Source organism: Schistocerca piceifrons, chromosome 2, assembly GCF_021461385.2.
Source record: "Schistocerca piceifrons isolate TAMUIC-IGC-003096 chromosome 2, iqSchPice1.1, whole genome shotgun sequence".
Taxonomy (NCBI): domain Eukaryota; kingdom Metazoa; phylum Arthropoda; class Insecta; order Orthoptera; family Acrididae; genus Schistocerca; species Schistocerca piceifrons.
The window spans coordinates 858720513-858739170 of record NC_060139.1 but is presented as its reverse complement, the minus strand read 5'-3'; the positions used below and the strand labels follow the sequence as shown (position 1 = coordinate 858739170).

The window sequence follows — 18658 nt, the reverse complement described above, 5'->3', positions numbered from 1 at the left end:
TTTTCTAATAGAAAACTTGTTTTCAGTAACTGATTTCAAACTAATGACAGTTGAAAAGAGCATGTTTCTAAGCATCCAGAAAACCATGTTTGATTTGCCAAAGTGTGCTGACAGTATCTTAAACTGGCAGACAGCTTTTGAGAGAATGTACCACAGCAACAGGCTACATTGCGTGTTTCATTGCTTGTGGTTACTGTTTTTAAACTGACAAGTCATATCTCACTGCAGTGTGTTGGCCATGGTTACATTGTCATTACTGCTTCAAGATCATGAACCAGCAGCCCCATTGAACCAGCAGCCCCATTGCTATAGGGATTACGTAATACCAGCTGCAAGTGGGTCTCTTTACCCAAGTTCCCATGCCTCTAATTTGGTTTCTTAATTTATGTTCCAAAGCCATGTGGTGGTATCTGTGTACAAAGCTATTTGCTAAGTATATTATCTCCGGTCCCCAAATCTGCATTAGTGTCTCACATATGTGTCAAGCAAAAAGTAGTATTTCTTGATTTCTGAAAAGCATTTGAGTCAATACCACAACTACACTTATTGTCAGAAGTACAGTCATATGAGGTATCAAGTGAAATTTGTGACTGGATTGAGAACTTTTTGATAGGGAGGACACAGATTGTCATCGTGGATGGAAATTCATAATCAGATGTAGAAGTACCTTCGGGTGTGCCCCAGGAAGGTATGTAGGGATGCTTGCTTTTCATTTTGTATATCAATGACCTTGCAGACAACATTAATAATAACCTCAGACTTTTTGCAGATGATGCAGTTATCTCTGATGAAGCACTGTCTGAAAGAAACTGCATAAATATTCATTCAGATCGTGATAAGATTTCAAAGTGGTGATAGATCAGAAACTTGCTACAAATGTTCAGAAATGTAAAATTGTGCGCTTCAGAAAATGGAAAAAGTGTAGTATTCTGTGACTATAATATCAATGAGTCACAGTTTGAATCAGCCAACTCAATACAAATACCTGCTTGTAACAGTTTGTAGGGATATGGAATGGAATAATCACATAGGCTCATTTGCGGGTAAATCAGGTAGAAGACCTAAGTTTAGTGGTAGAATACTGGGGAAGTGCAATCAGTCCTCAAAGGAGATTACTTACAGATCACTTGTGCAAACGGTTCTAGAATATTACTCCAGTGTGTTGGACCCATACCAAATAGGACTAACAGAGAATATTGAACATGTACAGAGAAGGGCAGCACGAATGGTCACAGGTTTGTTTGGTCCCTGGCAGAGTGTCACAGAGATACTGAAGGAACTGGAATGGAAGACTCTTGAAGATAGATGTAAACTATTCTGAGGAATTCTAGTAACAAAGTTTCAAGAACCAGCTTTAAATGATGACTCTAGGAATATACTCTAAACCCCTAAGGGGGATTGTGAAGGCAAGGTTAGAATACAGTAATTGCAGCACAGACAGAGGCATTCAAACAGTTGTTCTTCCTACACTCTATAAGTGAATGCCATGCACTTTAGTAGTTTGCTGGCTATGGGTGTAGATGTAAAAGTAGATATGCACAATATATAGTTACATCTTTTCTCTCTTTCATCTTCGATCCTGCAGATCCTGTGACAAAGATCTGTGGTGTGGAAGAATTTGGCTTAGGGTGTTGCACTTCTTGTGAGATTTTTCCATGAGCCAGATCACAATTCACGTGCATATGATCATAATACTTCTCTTCTTGTAACTTTCTGCACTGGAAGCTGTGTTTCATATGTATAATAATCACTTGTATGGTTATGAGGCTGCTGATGGATACTGATTCATAGATGGAAGTGTGTGTTTTCCAATTAGCTCACTTAGTATCAGTCTCTATTAATCTTTTATGTGACCTTAATGAGATTTAAGAAAAAAATTAGCCCATTCTTTCACCTCTGTATGGCAGAACACATCAACTTGATTTTATCGCAGCCTCACATGCCTGAAGTGGAAAGAACTCCTTTCATCTGTGTCCATGCATCATTATAAATTTTTATTTGTTGATTGGAGCTCTGTATTCGGTCCTTGATTCGCCACAACATGAAAAGGTTCCTCCAGGGGCTTGTTAACTTCTAACCACCCTTGTGTCACACTTTTGTTACATAATAATGCTCTGTCTTCGGTCCTAAAAATTTTGATGTTTTGTGTGCAATCATGGTATTCTTTATTCTTCCCTTATATTCCTTATTAAAATTCCTTGCCATTTGATGCATCTGGCACATTCCCTCCTTGAGCTACATTAGGTAAGCACTGTATTCTGCACTTTGGCCAGATCCTCCTGTAGGATCCCGGGATATTGCATACCCTCTCAAAAAATATCTAAAATGGGGTGACCCTAGTCAAAGAATGTGGTGTGATGATGTAGACAAAATTGACCCATTCAACCAAGTTTTTCTGTTTAGTTCCCTCATAAAGATATCGATATTGTGTTAGTGTTCTGTGTATTCTTTTGAGTGCTGCATTTGTCTACGGATGGTACGCACAAGGTTGAATCTTCTCAGTCTTTAGTAAATGAAAAAGTCTCATAGTATGTCAGTTGGGAAGTTTACCCCTTCTTGCTCAAGAATACTTGGGTATTCTGTAACTTACTTTCTGTACTGGCACTTGTGCTCGTGTCAACATCCTGTTGCTTATGGGCTATGCTAAGACATTTCATGAGAGCATCCTAAAACATTAAAATGTGTCTATTCCCTTTCTCCATTATCTGTATCTGTGGAATTTTGATCATTGTTGTGGAGATCGTAAAAGATAGGTCAGTCAGAGAACTGGCAACTATGTATCAATCATGAAGCACACAGCTGTCTTATGTGACCACCTTGCCACCCTGAAATGTCTGCAATACAAATTAATACACCCAAAATACAGTGCATAATCTTTTTATAAAAGTAAATGACAAATGAAGTTTTTAGATTCATTTCTTGTCATAGACTTCACTCAGTGATAAACAACTATTTGTGTGAGCTAACACAAGAGCATTTTTCCATTGACGTTGCAGCAGTGTAATATAAATAACTTGAAGAGAAACATATTATTTATTCTTCTCTTATGTACAGTGACTCTTACTTGGAATGAATGTAACATTTAAGTGATAAAACAAGTGCCATTAAAAGCAAGTATCAGTTTAGATGTCCATCGGACATTCAGTCGTTGATATTCCTAGGAGCAGTGTACAGCGTTACAGCGTGGAGGTCTCTTTCCTGTACTTGTGATGACATCAGACACAGCTCGACTACTCTCATCACCACCCAAGCCCAAAAGGAACACCTGAGACAGGCAAACCGAACAACAACAGAATGTGATCTGGAGTAACATTGATACTAAACAAATATAACTTTAATTATTGAGATGATGATCTTACCTAACTTCCAACCAAATTTCCACTAATTCAAAATTCATCATGCTTGTTCATTTATAGACAAGTGTGGTACAGGAATTTCCAACCAGCCAACTAACTTTAACCAGAATTATTACGATAAAATCATGGAAAACTTCATTCCCTCTCAATGTCTGAGACATTGCCTGAAGTTGAGCACTGCTGACAAGAGTCAGTGGCTGTACACCAGGGCTGTACAAGATATTCAGCAGAGTATTTTGACTCCACTGCAGTCGCAATGAAAAGATGATGGCATGGTATAACTGTTGATCATCTGTTTGAAGTGACTGCCGGAAGAGAACTGATTTTCTCCTGTTCTGTGGCTGGCGACCAACATTGTTAATCAATAGTAATGTGGTGCAGTTACAATTGCCTTTGAGCTGCTAAAGCTGATGTGTGTTTTCTCTGCCAATGACATTTCTTCATCCATCAATGCCAAAGTTGTAAGATCAAGTCCACTTAACTGTATCAATAGTTTATTTCTACTCTGTCACAAGAAAAGAGAGAAGCAAAGCAAACAAACATGGATTTATCAGTCAACTATTTCTAATGTACAAAGTATTCCATAATATTTATCACCAAGCAATGAGGAAAAAGTTACAGTCAGGGAGACGGACAAGCTGGATTTAGAAGTCTATATTGCACTATTGGCAATCTGCAAGTCTCACACATAGCCAGAGAACAATGCAGTGAATATGAATTTTGACTTTTGTTGGATTTATAGATTTTGAAAAAGCTTTAGACTCATTTTCAACCAAATCTGTACTGACAATTTTTCACAGACAAGGCACTCATTCAACATAAGTTAGTGTACTGATGAGTAGGTATATCAATGTCACAAATTGCATTTAGAGTTTTTAAGAATAGTGCGAAATTCAAAATTTAGAGAAGAGTCCTCCTATGAGATTTCATAATCCCAGAACAACCACTCTGTGTGTTCTTAGAGGAAGTTTTCAGTTTCTTAACATGGATAAATGAAGATGGAATATATCTGAATTGCCTTCGTTTTGCTGATAATGGTGTACCGTTTGCCTCTAGTGGAGATAAATCACAAGAAATTAAGGAAGTTAATAGAACAGGTTTTAGTGTAGACCTGAAAATCAGTTTCAGTACATGGTCCAGTGACATGAATGTGAACATCTGTCAATACTGAACACCCACTTCTGTAGTGTGGACATCTAGTAAGAGTGTCAGAGAGATTCTGCAAGGTGCGAATAGGTATGTGGAGCCATAGTAACTCCAGCACCATGGCCAGCTCCGCCAGGTTTCTTGGTGGAGGATCCATGGTGCAAACAGCCTAATTGACGTGGTCCCACAGATTCGTGATTGGGTTTTAATCCAGGGAGTATGGTGGCCGAGGTATTACAGTAAGCTCATCCTGCTGCTCTTTGAACCACACACATACACTGCAAGCTGTGTGACTCGTTGCATTGTCATGCTGGTAGGTGCCATCCAGCCGAGGTTCAAATGGTTCAAATGGCTCTGAGCACTATGGGACTGAACATCATTGGTCATCAGTCCCCTAGAACTTAGAACTACTTAAACCTAACTAACCTAAGGACATCACACATATCCATGCCCGAGGCAGGATTTGAACCTGCGACCGTAGCGGCCACGCGGTTCCAGACTGACGCGCCTAGAACCGCACGGCCACACCGGCCGGCTCCAGCCGAGGAAAAAACAAACTGCATGTATGGGTGGATGTGGTCCCCAAGGGTAGATGCATACTTCTGTTAATCCATTGTGCCTTCCAAAATGACGAGATCACTTAGGGAATGCCACCAAAACATTCTGCAAACCTTAACACTCCCTCCTCTGGCCTGGACCCTTAGGACGATTGTCGCAGAGCCATTTCTGCTTCGTGACAGCAACTGAAATTTTTTCCACGTCACCCCAACATGCTTTATACGCCCTCCAGTGTCAAGCGTTTCCACGTGCTGTCTGTGTCTGGTTACGGCACGCTGACATTGAACATAGTGTGAAGATAACATTACAGGCAGATATACAATTTTTTTTTGTATTTTACAATATTTTCTTTTACTTCTTTCCTGCTTTATTTTTCTCATACATGAAAAAGGTTATTTCAGAATGAGTTTTGTAAATATAATTCTTTGTGTAATTATGTTTCTGTTTCCATAATGTAGTTGTTAAGAATCTGATTGCCATTTTCAATTGTTCTGATGTTGTATACTTTCTTATCTGCTAACGTATTATTTGAGTTCATTTTCTGTGGACACAATATGAAATTATGATTTTGTATAAAGCTGTTAATCAGTATGATCAGAATTTTTGAAAATGTTATGTGAAGCGGAATCATATGAGAAGTAGAAATAGAAGGCATCAACAAAGAGTTGGGAGTGAGAAGAAGAGACTGGAGTTGATTGTTGTGCCACATAATACTGCTACACATTGTTTTCGTGGCTGGTGAAAAATGTCAGTGTTTGGAGAGTGCTAAATGTGTACTATGATTAAGCAACTAGTTACTTTACGTGTCATGTTGCTCATTTGCAGGAACTGTGTATTGACTCATTAAATATACAACTTTGATATGCAGACCGGCAAGCTTGTGCATGCCATAAAGATACTGTTTTTGACTGTAGAGAGCACAAACTGTTTGTTGTGTCTAGACAAGACAGCCTAGACACAATGAGAGGTAGCCGAAAGGCACGCGTTTAGCTAAAGCAGGATGGCGTGAGGTCTGAAACACGATACGTAATGAATGCTATAAAGAAAAGTACGTAGCTTCTGTAATACTTAACTTTAATCCATCCTTTTTGGTACATCTGGAGATTGTGGCGATACAAGTGAGACTCTTTAGATACATGCAATGTTACTAATGGCGCCTTGCTAGGTCGTAGCCATTGACTTAGCTGAAGGCTATTCTAACTATCTGCTCTGCAAATGAGCGAGTCTTTGTCAGTGTAGTCGCTAGCTACGTCGTCCGTACAGCTGGGGCGAGTGCTAGTCCGTATCTCAAGACCTGCCTTGTGGTGGCGCTTGGTCTGCGATCACACAGTGGCGACACGCGGGTCCGACATGTACTAATGGACTGCGGCCGATTTAAAGCTACCACCTAGCAAGTGTGGTGTCTGGCGGTGACACCACACTGTTTAGTGCATACCATGGACTGTAGGATGGAACAGAAAATGTGGTTACACATTTTTATGTCATATACGAGGTCTGTTCAAAAAATTCTGGAACATTTGTAATTTTGCGCCAATGTTGTGTAGGTGCAAAATTCAGTTGGCATCCCTGCACACATTTGTGTTTAATGTGTATTGTGTCTGTTATTAGTTATTGTTCAGTGCTGTATTGACTAGAAAATTGTATCGCAAAGTTTATGAATTTCGAGATGGCAGAGTTAGAGGAGCAATTCAACTGCATTAAATTTTGCACGAAACTCGAGAAAACCCTTACAGAAACATAATAAATGATGCAGGAAGCCTATGGTGATGTGTGCTTATGCCATACTTGGTGCTACAAATGGTTCACATAGTTAAAAGATCTCCGGACGGAAGTTAAAGGTGACCCTCATTCAGGACGCCCTTCGATGTCTACCAATGATCCTCATGTGAGGAACATCAATGAAATTATGGGTGCCAATTGAAGATTGACTATCCGAGAAATTGCAGAAGAATGTAACATTTCAATTGGATCATATCATGAAATCCTGACACAGCATCTTGAAACGCATCGTGCTGCCGCCAAGTTCATTTCACTGCTCATGAGTCAAGACCAGAAAGACCTTCACCTCACAATCTGTGAAGACCTTTTGGATCATGCAAATGACAATGATAAGTTCCTTAAGAGAATCATAACTGGTAATACGATGTGGATCTACAGTTAATGTGTTGAGACCAAAGTTCAAGCACCACAATGGGTCAGGAAAGGTTCTCCAAGACAAAAAAAAAGCTCATCAGGTCAGGTCAAATGTCAAAGTCATGCTGATAGTTTTGTTTGACTTTGAAGGATTAGTACATCATGAATTCGTGTGACAGGGACAAGTTGTTAATCACTGGTACCATAGGGATGGGTTGTAATGCCTGTGAGAAAATGTGAGAAGGAAATGGCCTGAAATGTGGTGACACAATTCATGACTTTACATAACAATAACGCACCCACACGTTCCTCCCTGTTGTGCGTGACTATTGCACAAAAAACGAAATCACTGTGCTGCCTCATCCTTCATTCTCCCCAGACCTTTTCTCTGCAGCCTTTTTTTATTTCTAAAGTTGATAACCCCATTGAAAGAATGGAGATTTGCAATGATAGACAAGATAAAAGAAAATTCACAGACGGCGCTTCGCGCAGTCCAGCAAGAGCCATATCAAGACTGATTCCGGAAGTGAAAACGGCATTGGGAGTGGTGTATCAATTGAGGAAGAGAGTAGTTTGAAGGAGACCATGCACAATAAGTAAAAGGTAAGTGCAGTAAAATTTTGTGGGCCAAGTTCCAGAATATTCTGAACAGATGTTGCATTGATATGAAGAACTTAACTGTGAATATATGATGTGCTGATTGCTGCATAATTGAAGTGATTGTGTAGACAGTTGCGCACAGTACTTATTGTTCTGTTTGAACAACAGACTAATGATTTATAGTACAATTGACTTGATTTACTTTCGTAATACATATAGATATACTGTGAAAAGTACCGCAGCACAATTGTAAACCATACATCTGCAAACTGTGGCTAATGTATGTAACAAACATTATGACATCAGGTTATGTTATGCTTTAATGGGAAGAAAAATGTCTTATGTTTGTCACAGCATTTAGATACACAAATTGGAATTAATTCTGCCATCATCAAGCATTCCTGTTAGATTTGTAACAGGTGCCCCTGATTCAGGAGCTCAGTAAGGCAATGCCACTTATTGGATTACATGCTCAATGATCATGGACTAACGAGGAGGATGCTGACAACTCGCTGACAGCATCAGCCAAGTGGAAAGTGTTTTGAAAGAACATTGACTGAGGGAAAGTACAAACAATATTATTCAAATCATGCTGTAAAAGCTCAGTATGCATAAGCAAGAGAAACTTTTCATGGTGATTAATTTTACATAATTGTCGTATTGGAATTTTGTTTGATTTCTCATTCAATAATAATGTTCATAACGGTAGTTAAAACCTAATTTCGTCCATAAACTTATTTCTTTCCATAATCATAACAATTTTGCAAACTCATTGGCTTATGTCATAGTCCGTATTATTGCAGACAATTGCTGTCAGTACTAAGGAGGTGAAAGTTAAAACAGTTGTATTCCCTTTCATTTGGTTTTAACTGCCAATGTTGCTTTGTTTACATATTTTGTAAGTGTTTAGCTACATTTGCGTGTTTTTTGTTTCGCATTTGATCTGATGCGAGTTATTGTGCTCTGCCAATGGATTTTGTGTACTGTGCATTAAGTGCCATTGCATTGTTAGGTATAAACTCATCATGAATTGTCCAATTTGTTTAGGGGAATATTTTATCAGTGCTAATCTCTTTGATCTGAGCTAATGGGTGATTATTCATAATGTTGTAGGTTTGGGTTAATTCCTTGCATGTGTGAATGTAGTGTTCAGCCAGTTTGAAGAAAAGTAAGTATTCCTGGCTCCAGTTAACTCCTGGACATCATAAATTTAGGGGAGATGGATTAGAGTATCGTCAGTCTTAGTAGTTGCACAAGGTGGTCAGTTCAAGCTCAATTGAGATTCAAGGAGGTGCTGCTTCGGATGACACAGTTACATTCCGTGATACATTCAGAACTGTTATCGCCACAATAGGCAGTGTTCACATGAATGTGACTCGACCATGTACCATAAAGATACTGTGTGACCTTAACCTATTGGGAAGAAAATAATGCAAATTAACTATGTGAAAATAAAACTCTGTGATGTCTTTCGGTTACGACAGCAAAAGAAATAAAAGGATATGAAGTACTTTTGGTAAATTAAATATGTTTTTCAAATTTAACCTTTTGATGTATTTGAAATAATATGAAGTGCTTTTGGTAAACTAAATATATTTTTCAAATTTAATCTTTTGATGTATTTGATGTGTCAGTTAAGATATGCTCATGTAGTATAAACTTTTAATTGTGAAAACCATTTAAAAATTGTGGGTTGCTCTATGAGGCATGGTGCAATATTTGTCAGGAATTACAAGGGGAAACAGGAGAACAAACAAATGTATGGGGAAACAGAGTGGAATCAAAAACATAATTGTGACTGTAATGAAAACAAAATGCAGGTGACTAGGATATGTAAGCAGTTGAATATTTGATACATGGATGAAGGAAATTCTTCCCTGGTTTGAAGAGGCAAGAAAAGCCAGAGATGACAATCTGTCAGAATTTGAGCACGTAAAATTGGAAAACATGCAGGGGTAATGTGAATGCATGTGTAACTGAAAACTATAATGAATGGAAAAGTCTACTGGAGGGTTTTATTGATTACTATCTGGTTGCTCATCTTTAATACAATTTGAAAATCCAAGTGCAGCTCTACCGAAAAAATATGTTGGAAGTGTCTGACACCTTTACTCCCCTCTATTTGCCCCCTCTCCCACTTTTTAAGTACATGTTGTTTCCACTTGATACTTAGGATCAAACCAGACAAAGCTGACTATGTCCGAAACAGTGGCTCTCCAGATAGAACTAACCACTTGGGAAGTTTGACCTTGTTTAGTGTCATGTATTACCAGAAACTTAAGGTGCTTAAACATGAAAGGAACTATGAATGGAATCGAGGGAATAAAGACAGCTTATATTGGTAGGAAACCTCAGTTAGTTGTGTGGAGGCAAGAGATCCCAAAGGGTAATGCATTGCTTGCTCTGTGTCAGTGTCAGTGACTATGGAGAAGTAGGATCCTGTCAATGCATAAATGCAGTTTATGACGTTACAGGTGTTTCTAGATTAACCCTTTGAGTGCTGCAGATGGGAAATCCTGCCACACCCCACCATTCTGCAAGGGCTGTACACATCATTAGCCACTGCAGTGGTATTTCCCATGGGTGCTGCAGACGACATTCATCATCTCGGCGTGGCCGGTACCTTAATCTCAGAGACGGCTTTTACCATCAGCCAGTTCCACTACTTATGGTTCTGCAGACATCTATAGCCAGTCAGCAGCATTTCCAGCAATTGCTGTTTGACTTTCGTGCTAGCTGGTTCATGTGATCATCTGTATTCTGCTTCTGTGGTGTTGTTAAGCTTTCAGCAGTATTTCTGTCGGATTTCACTTTTGATAGAATGAAATTTTCACTCTACAGCGGAGTGTGCGCTGATATGAAACTTCCTGGAAGATTAAAACTGTGTGCCGGACCGAGACTCGAAGTTGGGACCTTTGCCTTTCGCGGGCAAGTGCTCTACCAACTGAGCTACCCAAGCACGACTCACGCCCCGTCCTCACAGCTTTACTTCTGCCAGTACCTCGTCTCCTACCTTCCAAACTTTGCAGAAGCTCTCCTGGGAATCTTGCAGAACTAGCACTCCTGAAAGAAAGGCTATTGCGGAGACATGGCTTAATCTGCCAGGAAGTTTCACTGTTGCTGTTTGACATTCACGCTAGCTGGTCCATGTGATCATCTGCATCTGCATTCTGCCTTTGTGTGTGTGTGTGTGTGTGTGTGTGTGTGTTGTTTAGCTTTCTGTCTATTCATCAGGATTTTTAGGGAGCACATTGGCGTGGTTGCACTGATGAAGAAATACTGTATATACTCACAAGGGGTGACAGTGACTGTGAGTGTGGCATCTTCAGAGACTGTACTGATTTTAATCATTCTTCAGAAGAATATTGTAGTAATGTTTGTCCACATTCACCTAGTAGAGCTCACCAGATTCTGAAAGTGAAGATGAATCGATCCGCAGAAGTCCACACCTTAAGTGACAAATTTGACTGGCAAAAGTGTGATTTCAGTCCAGCACTGCATGCATTTGATAACTCTTCCTCAGTACATAATTGCCAACTAGCACCTGATTTTTCGTGCTACTTCAATTAGAAAATCTGATGAAATTTATAGCACTTAAAACAAAGTGATTTTACACTTTCACCATGGCAAATACTTCGGACTCAGTTCATTCTCGACTGTCCATCTGGAAAGATACTGGTTTTAAGGAACTGTATTGCTTCATTGGTATTTGGCTTCTCTTGGCCTGTGTTAAAAAGTTGAGAATATTGGGAAATTGGTCCAGAGATGTACTTCTGAGCACTCCAATTTTTGGCAAATTTATGTTCCTTTTAAGAATTTTGCATTTTAGTGATAACTCTGCCAATCGTGGAGGTGACAGTGTGTTTAAAATTAGGAAAATAATTGATGCAGTTCGTATTGCATTCCACAGTGTGTTTAATCCATTCAAAATGCCCGTGTTGATTAGAACTTATTGTTGTTTAAAGATCACTTATCTTCTAAACAATTTATTACTTTGAAATGAAGTAGATTCGGAATCAAGCCATTTATGTTGTGCTACTGTAAAATGGGATATGTCTTGGATTTCACTGTATACACAGGACTAACAACAGAAATTGAAGTCCATAATTTGTGGAAATCCGGCAGTATAACGGCAACATTAATGAAGCTATACTGTGAACGTGGACATACTCTGTATGTTGACAATTGGTATGCAAGTCCAGACTTGTTCCTCTGGTTGCAAAACCATAGGATAGCAGCCTGCGGTACTGTATGTAGCAGGAGGCGCAATTTTCTGAAGCTACAGAAGAAATTGAAATGAGGAAAAGTTGAATTTATATCATCTGACACAATGCTTGCCATCAAGTGGTGGAACAAGAGTGAAATGTTGATGTTGACTACATGTAACACCACAGAAATGTGTTACACAGGAAAGAAAACAGGATGACTAGTGTGAAAGTAATGAGGCCTCAACTTGTTGTCGGCTACAATGCAAGTATGGACGCAGAAGACCACTCTGACATGCTTTTAAGCTCAGTTGGAATTTGCGTAAAATTATACAAAAAGATTTTTTTGATGTTGTGGACCATTGTGTTTCGAATGCTCGCACTCTTCATAGATCAGTTACAGCCAGAAAGATACCATTAGCAGATTTCCATTTATGTCTGGTACAAAACTTGTGGAACAATTTGCTACTGAACAAAGAATATATAAGAAAAGAAGATGCTCTGATCATGAGAATCATGTGTGCTTTACTAGAAGGCACTTTCCAAATGTCATTCCAAGTGATCAGTCCAAGAAATGCAGACTATGGCATAGATGTGCAGTCTGCTCAAAACAGAATGTGTGCCAAGAAACAAAATATGAATGCAAAATATGCAGTATACGCTAGTGTGTTGTAGCATACCTCACACAGAATAACTTTAGCCAAGTTGGTACATCTGGAAGATGAAATTCATCCCTTACATCTGAAAAAATCATTTAAAAATTTAAAAAATAAAAATGTACAAAAATAACTTCACCATTTTCGGTTCAAAGCTTGTATGAGAAAGAAGAATGGGAAATATAACAGTGCATATAAATAAAAATAAAACTAAATAAAAACACATAATTATATGAGCTTAAAGAGCCTGTACAGGTGAGTTACTGTGCTGACAAGCACCTTATGTACGAACATGTGAAACATCCAGTCTGTGCCAACAAACACAGACTGCATACTTCAAGTCCAGTACCATAATGAACAAAATGAAAAAAGAATTATTCATATCAATTGTTTCAATTGTGAAAATCCCATAGAAAAAACCTCTTTCAGTATTTCTAGAATTTTCCAGGTAACTTTTTCAAACTTTTCTTTCAAACAAATCTTGCCTTAATAATTATGAACGCAAAAAAAAAACAAAAAATGAATCATCCAAATTGGGTAAGCCATTTTTGAATTTTAGTGAGACAAATATAAAATGAAGGTTAACTTCATTAGACAATGGTCAGTTGAGTTTTCTGATGCACAAAAAGTCATTAGGAATTAAAGGTGATGTTTAATTAGGTAGTGTGGAAACTTTAGTATTTCCCTATCGAATTCTGAAGCAAAATGTATATGTCCTCATTTATTTTTATTTTATAATTTCAATTGTGTCCCGTATAAAAAGAATTTAAAAAGTTGACTTTTTGGTTTGAAGTTTCCCTGGGGATAATTTATTGGGTTAATGAGCTCAAAATATAGTGATTAGCTTCAAAAGTATGTCTCGGCATCAAAACACTTCCCTCAATAGTTGTTTCCGAGCGAATTACGAGGTGCATTCAAGTTCTAAGGCCTCCAATTTTTTTTTCTCCAGACTGGAAAGAGATAGAAACATGCGCATTGTTTTAAAATGAGGCCGCGTTCATTGTCAATATGTCCCAGAGATGGCAGCACCGTACGGCAGATGGAATTTTACCGCCAGCGGCGAGAATGAGAACTGTTTTAAATACTTAAAATGGTGACGTTTTCCTTACTTGAACACCGTGCAATCATTCGTTTTCTGAATTTGCATGGTGGGAAACTAATTGAAATTCATCGACAATTGAAGGAGACATGTGGTGATGGAGTTGTGGATGTGTCGAAAGTTAGTTCGTGGGTGCGACAGTTTAATGAAGGCAGAACATCGTGTGACAACAAACCGAAACAACCTTGGGCTCGCACAAGCCGGTCTGACGACATGATCGAGAAAGTGGAGAGAATTGTTTTGGGGGATCGCCGAATGACTGTTGAACAGGTCGCCTCCAGAGTTGGCATTTCTGTGGGTTCTGTGAACACAATCCTGCATGACGACCCGAAAATGCGAAAAGTGTCATCCAGGTGGGTGCTACGAATGCTGACGGACGACCACATGGCTGCCCGTGTGGCATGTTGCCAAGCAATGTTGATGCGCAACGACAGCATGAATGGGACTTTCTTTTCGTCGGTTGTGACAATGGATGAGACGTGGATGCCATTTTTCAATCCAGAAACAAAGCGCCAGTCAGCTCAATGGAAGCACACAGATTCACCGCCACCAAAAAAATTTCGGGTAACCGCCAGTGCTGAAAAAATGATGGTGTCCATGTTCTGGGACAGCGAGGGCGTAATCCTTACCCATTGCGTTCCAAAGGGCACTACGGTAACAGGTGCATCCTACGAAAATGTTTTGAAGAACAAATTCCTTCCTGCACTGCAACAAAAACGTCCGGGGAGGGCTGCGCGTGTGCTGTTTCACCAAGCCAACGCACCCGCACATCGAGCTAATGTTACGCAACAGTTTCTTCTGGATAACAACTTTGAAGTGATTCCTCATGTTCCCTACTCACCTGACCTGGCTCCTAGTGACTTTTGGCTTTTTCCAACAATGAAAGACGCATTCCGTGGCCGCACATTCACCAGCCGTGCTGCTATTGCCTCAGCGATTTTCCAGTGGTCAAAACAGACTCCTAAAGAAGCCTTCGCCGCTGCCATGGAATCATGGTGTCAGCGTTGTGAAAAATGTATACGTCTGCAGGGCGATTACATCGAGAAGTAACGACAGTTTCATCGATTTCGGGTGAGTAGTTAATTAGAAAAAAAATCGGAGGCCTTAGAACTTGAATGCACCTCGTATTGCGCTAGTACAGATGAACGTCACTGATCGTTATGGATGCTCCAGTATTTACATCATAAGTTACATACAAAAAGCTGATAATTAAGCATCTTAAGTATCAATATGTCAAATAAAACTCTGATGTATGCAGAGACCTTATGATGTTTCGCAAGAACTAATTACAACTGAAAGAAAGCCTTTGGTGAGGAGTTACATGTTAGCAGCATAAACAGTTTGTGTACATTGCGTCTGTCAAGCACTTTATCTCCAGATTCAAAGCTATGGTATAAGCATCCAGATACACTGTGCTTATTTGTAATGTTGGTGATCACACTGAGACTGCCAGTGAGTTGTGACCGCCCTGGTGCCATATACCGAGCACAGGGCGAGGTCGGCCAAGTGAAGAGCTCAGGCACAGACAGCAGTCCACAGAGATGGCTATTAGTGCAGGTAAATGAATTAGGTGACCTCAAGGGTATGCTTGACATGGCCAGCCAGATGTGCACCTGCAGCAGCCAAAGGGTTAAATGTTGGGAAAGATAGATGGACTTCAGCAAATTGGAGAACACAAGTTGTTCTAGTTCATTGGTGTACACTAGATCTTGAAAATCTTCATTCAAATTAGCCAAGAACTTTACATCATTGCGGTCATTGTGAAGGTGATCTCATCACATGATGAGTCAGATATGTCACTTCTCAACATATTTCCAGAAAACTGACTTCTTGTAACTGTTGTTAGTCTCATCTGCTTGTTATGTCACTGAAGAACTGGCAGTGTCAGCCGACTAATCAACTGACAGCTATCACTCTCTCAAATTCATAGTATACTAACAGATTCAAGGCTTTGGTACCCTCATCTCATCGCAAAAGTTTTGCAACTGTCAGTGCGCTTCATCAGTTAGTAGAACAATAAACTGCCAGCCCTCCCTCAACTCTTTCTTATATCTAACAGATTTAAGGCTTTAGAATGCTACTGTAGGACATGGCTCCCCATCTCCTATCAAAAATTTTACTATTATCTGAGGACCTCAACTCATAAAAGTACTAGGACATTTTATTGGGGAATAATCAAATATGATAATCGTATGCTCACTTAAAAGGTCAGGAAACTGTGGTCCGATAAGTGAGCAAATGTGCTAACCATCATTCATATTTTCTCAATTTCTGTTGAGTGATCATTTCATTAGGGACATTTTATTGTATGAGACAGTTCACAACAATAGCTGCTACAATATAAATATCCTAGAGATGGAGACAACTAGTTGCCTGTTATGACTGTCAGCCCTCTTAGCCATATTTCAATCGTTTCAATTTTAGGTTGTGATTTGGTACTTCAAAATAACTTTATTTCCATTCTGATTTCTGTACTGGGTATTACTCAGTCAGTTACAGCAAATGACCTGGTTACGGCACACTTACTAGTTAATGAAGTCCCGTTGATTCAGTTTTGCTTTCTCAGAACTGAATGCTTGCATTGTAGATAAATACTAATGCTGTATCCATCGGGACACTTCACAAGTAATTGTGCTGTAGTGAAATTATCATAGTGATTTCCAAGACAATTTTTTAATATGTAGTTAGGTTTCTAGAAAACACTATATTAAAAAATGACAGTTTTATTTTTTTTGGTCATGTTCATTAGTTAATTTCCTTTACAGTACAAATGTTATAAACAGTGTGAAAAAAGTAATTCTGGTTGCAAAAGGAATCATAAGTGCAACAAAAGATGTTATGAGGACTGTGGAGAGTGTGCTGTAGAAATCCAAGTGCAGCTGAGCTGTGGACACACCCATAAGATACGTTGTAGTACTGATCCATCTGAAGTGAAATGTGACAGAGACTGCAAACGCACAATGGCATGTGGACACGTGTGTCATCGTCTGTGTTTCCAGCCGTGTGACGGCTGCAAAGTTAAGGTGAGAGTCTGTGTATAGTCCAATAAATGGCTGAATTACATTTGATAGTGAAATAACATTTTTATTGCTATTTGAATTTCCTGATACTTAGTAGAGCACTATATAACAGAATGATATAAACCATTCTTAATTGAAAAACATAAATATACATATTCATCTTGAGGTTAAAGCTCACTTCTGTTCTGTTTGCTTTCAAGTAAATCTCTTTTGGAATGGGATTATGTCTTGAACAAACACAGTTTATTCTTTTCACCCGTGCCTGTTGCGATAAATTTTAACATCAACAATGGGTTTGTTTTATTTACTATCGAGTAATAGTCAAATTTGGTTTTATGGCTATTATATTCACAATATTTTAACAAAATGTGTACCATAATAACACTTACTGTTCATGTAGTTATGCGTCATCTGCACTACAGATAATATTTTGGTACAGTTAGTCATCTGCAGCTGACAGAATTTTGCTGCAGCATATTACTTACGAGAACATACATGTTAGCCCCAAAAGGATAAATTGGTTTTTTGGTCTGTTTGCATATGCTTGGTGTGATATTGCTAGAGTTAATTACTTCTTAATGTTTGTTTGCTAGGTTATTATAATTGTTTTTGAAAATGTTTTTGCTTAGTAGTTGTCAGGACAGCCTAGAACAAAAACTGAATCTAATCTACGAGTTTTGTACCAAAAGCAAGGTTCCCATTTTTTTTACAAATAAAAAACATTGTTTGTTGTTATTAATTTATACATCATTGAAAAGCTTACACCTATGTCTATTTTTCAACACAGTTTCCATTTTTTATGACTCACTTTTGAAGACAGTGCTCCAGCTTTTGTAATCCTAAGTCGAACAAGTCTCCTGCCAACCTATTGAGGAAGCGTGTGACTTCTGCTCGGACTTCATCATCATTCTTGAAGCGTTTGCGATCTAAGTGTTCCTTTAGCTTGGGGAAGAGGTGAGAATCACTGGGGGCTAAGTCCGGGCTGTACAGGGGACAGGGCATACCAGTGCACTTAAATTTCTGCAAAAGCTCCTGTGATTGACAAGTGACGTAGGTTTGAGTGTTGTCGTGAAGAAGCACTACTCCCTCCGTCAGTCGTCCTATCTGGCGATTGTGGATTGCTCGCTGGAGTTTGGTCAGTGTTTCACAATATCTGTCTGAATTTATTGTCATCCCAGGTTGAGATCAATGAGAAGTACCCCCTTCTGATCCCAAACCACAGTCGCCATAACCTTTCCTGCCGAGTGCGTTTCTTTGAACTTCTTTGGTGGTGGTGAATCAGAGTGACACCACTGACGAGATTGTTGTTTTGTTTTGGGGGTGTAATGAAACACCCACACTTCATCTTCCATGATGATTGAGTCCAATAACTTCTCCTTGTTGCCTCCTCCCTCACATTGTTAAAGAAACTTGTGAGCAAAGTCAAGGCGTTCTCCTTGTGTCCATCAGTCAGCATCCGGGGGACCTAGCAAGCACAAATCTTGCAATAACCCAATGTTTTCCATTAAAGTTCTTTCAATTGTGCTGTGGGAAGCTTCAAGTTCACCCCCAGTGACCCTCCGATCTTCGAGCAATTCACTGCTTATCTTCTGGACAGTCGCATCCGAAACCAGCAGTCTTCAACTCCCTTTTTTATCATGAACATCCATGCGACCCTCAGAAAAAAAGCCCTGCACCATTTGCAGATGTGCTAAACAGACATGCACTCTTCACCATAGATTTCAGTCAGTTGCTGATGAATCTCCATAGCGGTAACTTCCTTGCGTGGAGAAACTGGATTACTTCTCAAATCTCACTCTTGGTGTGAGCGGCGATCAATACTTCCATCTCCAGCTGCTGCCAAGCCAACTCTGAGCGACGTAGTGAATCGCGGATGGGCGGGCTT

The 18658-nt window shown here is 39.3% G+C and overlaps 1 protein-coding gene across 1 annotated transcript in view; it reads left to right on the top strand.

Moving 5' to 3' along the window:
• Window positions 1–18658, top strand: part of LOC124775060 (NFX1-type zinc finger-containing protein 1-like) — a 439199-nt gene that overhangs the window by 282335 nt on the left and 138206 nt on the right. Inside the window, exon 10 of the mRNA XM_047249854.1 lies at window positions 16519–16776. Coding sequence (XP_047105810.1) covers window positions 16519–16776 — 258 coding nt within the window. The remainder of the gene's footprint in view (window positions 1–16518; window positions 16777–18658) is intronic.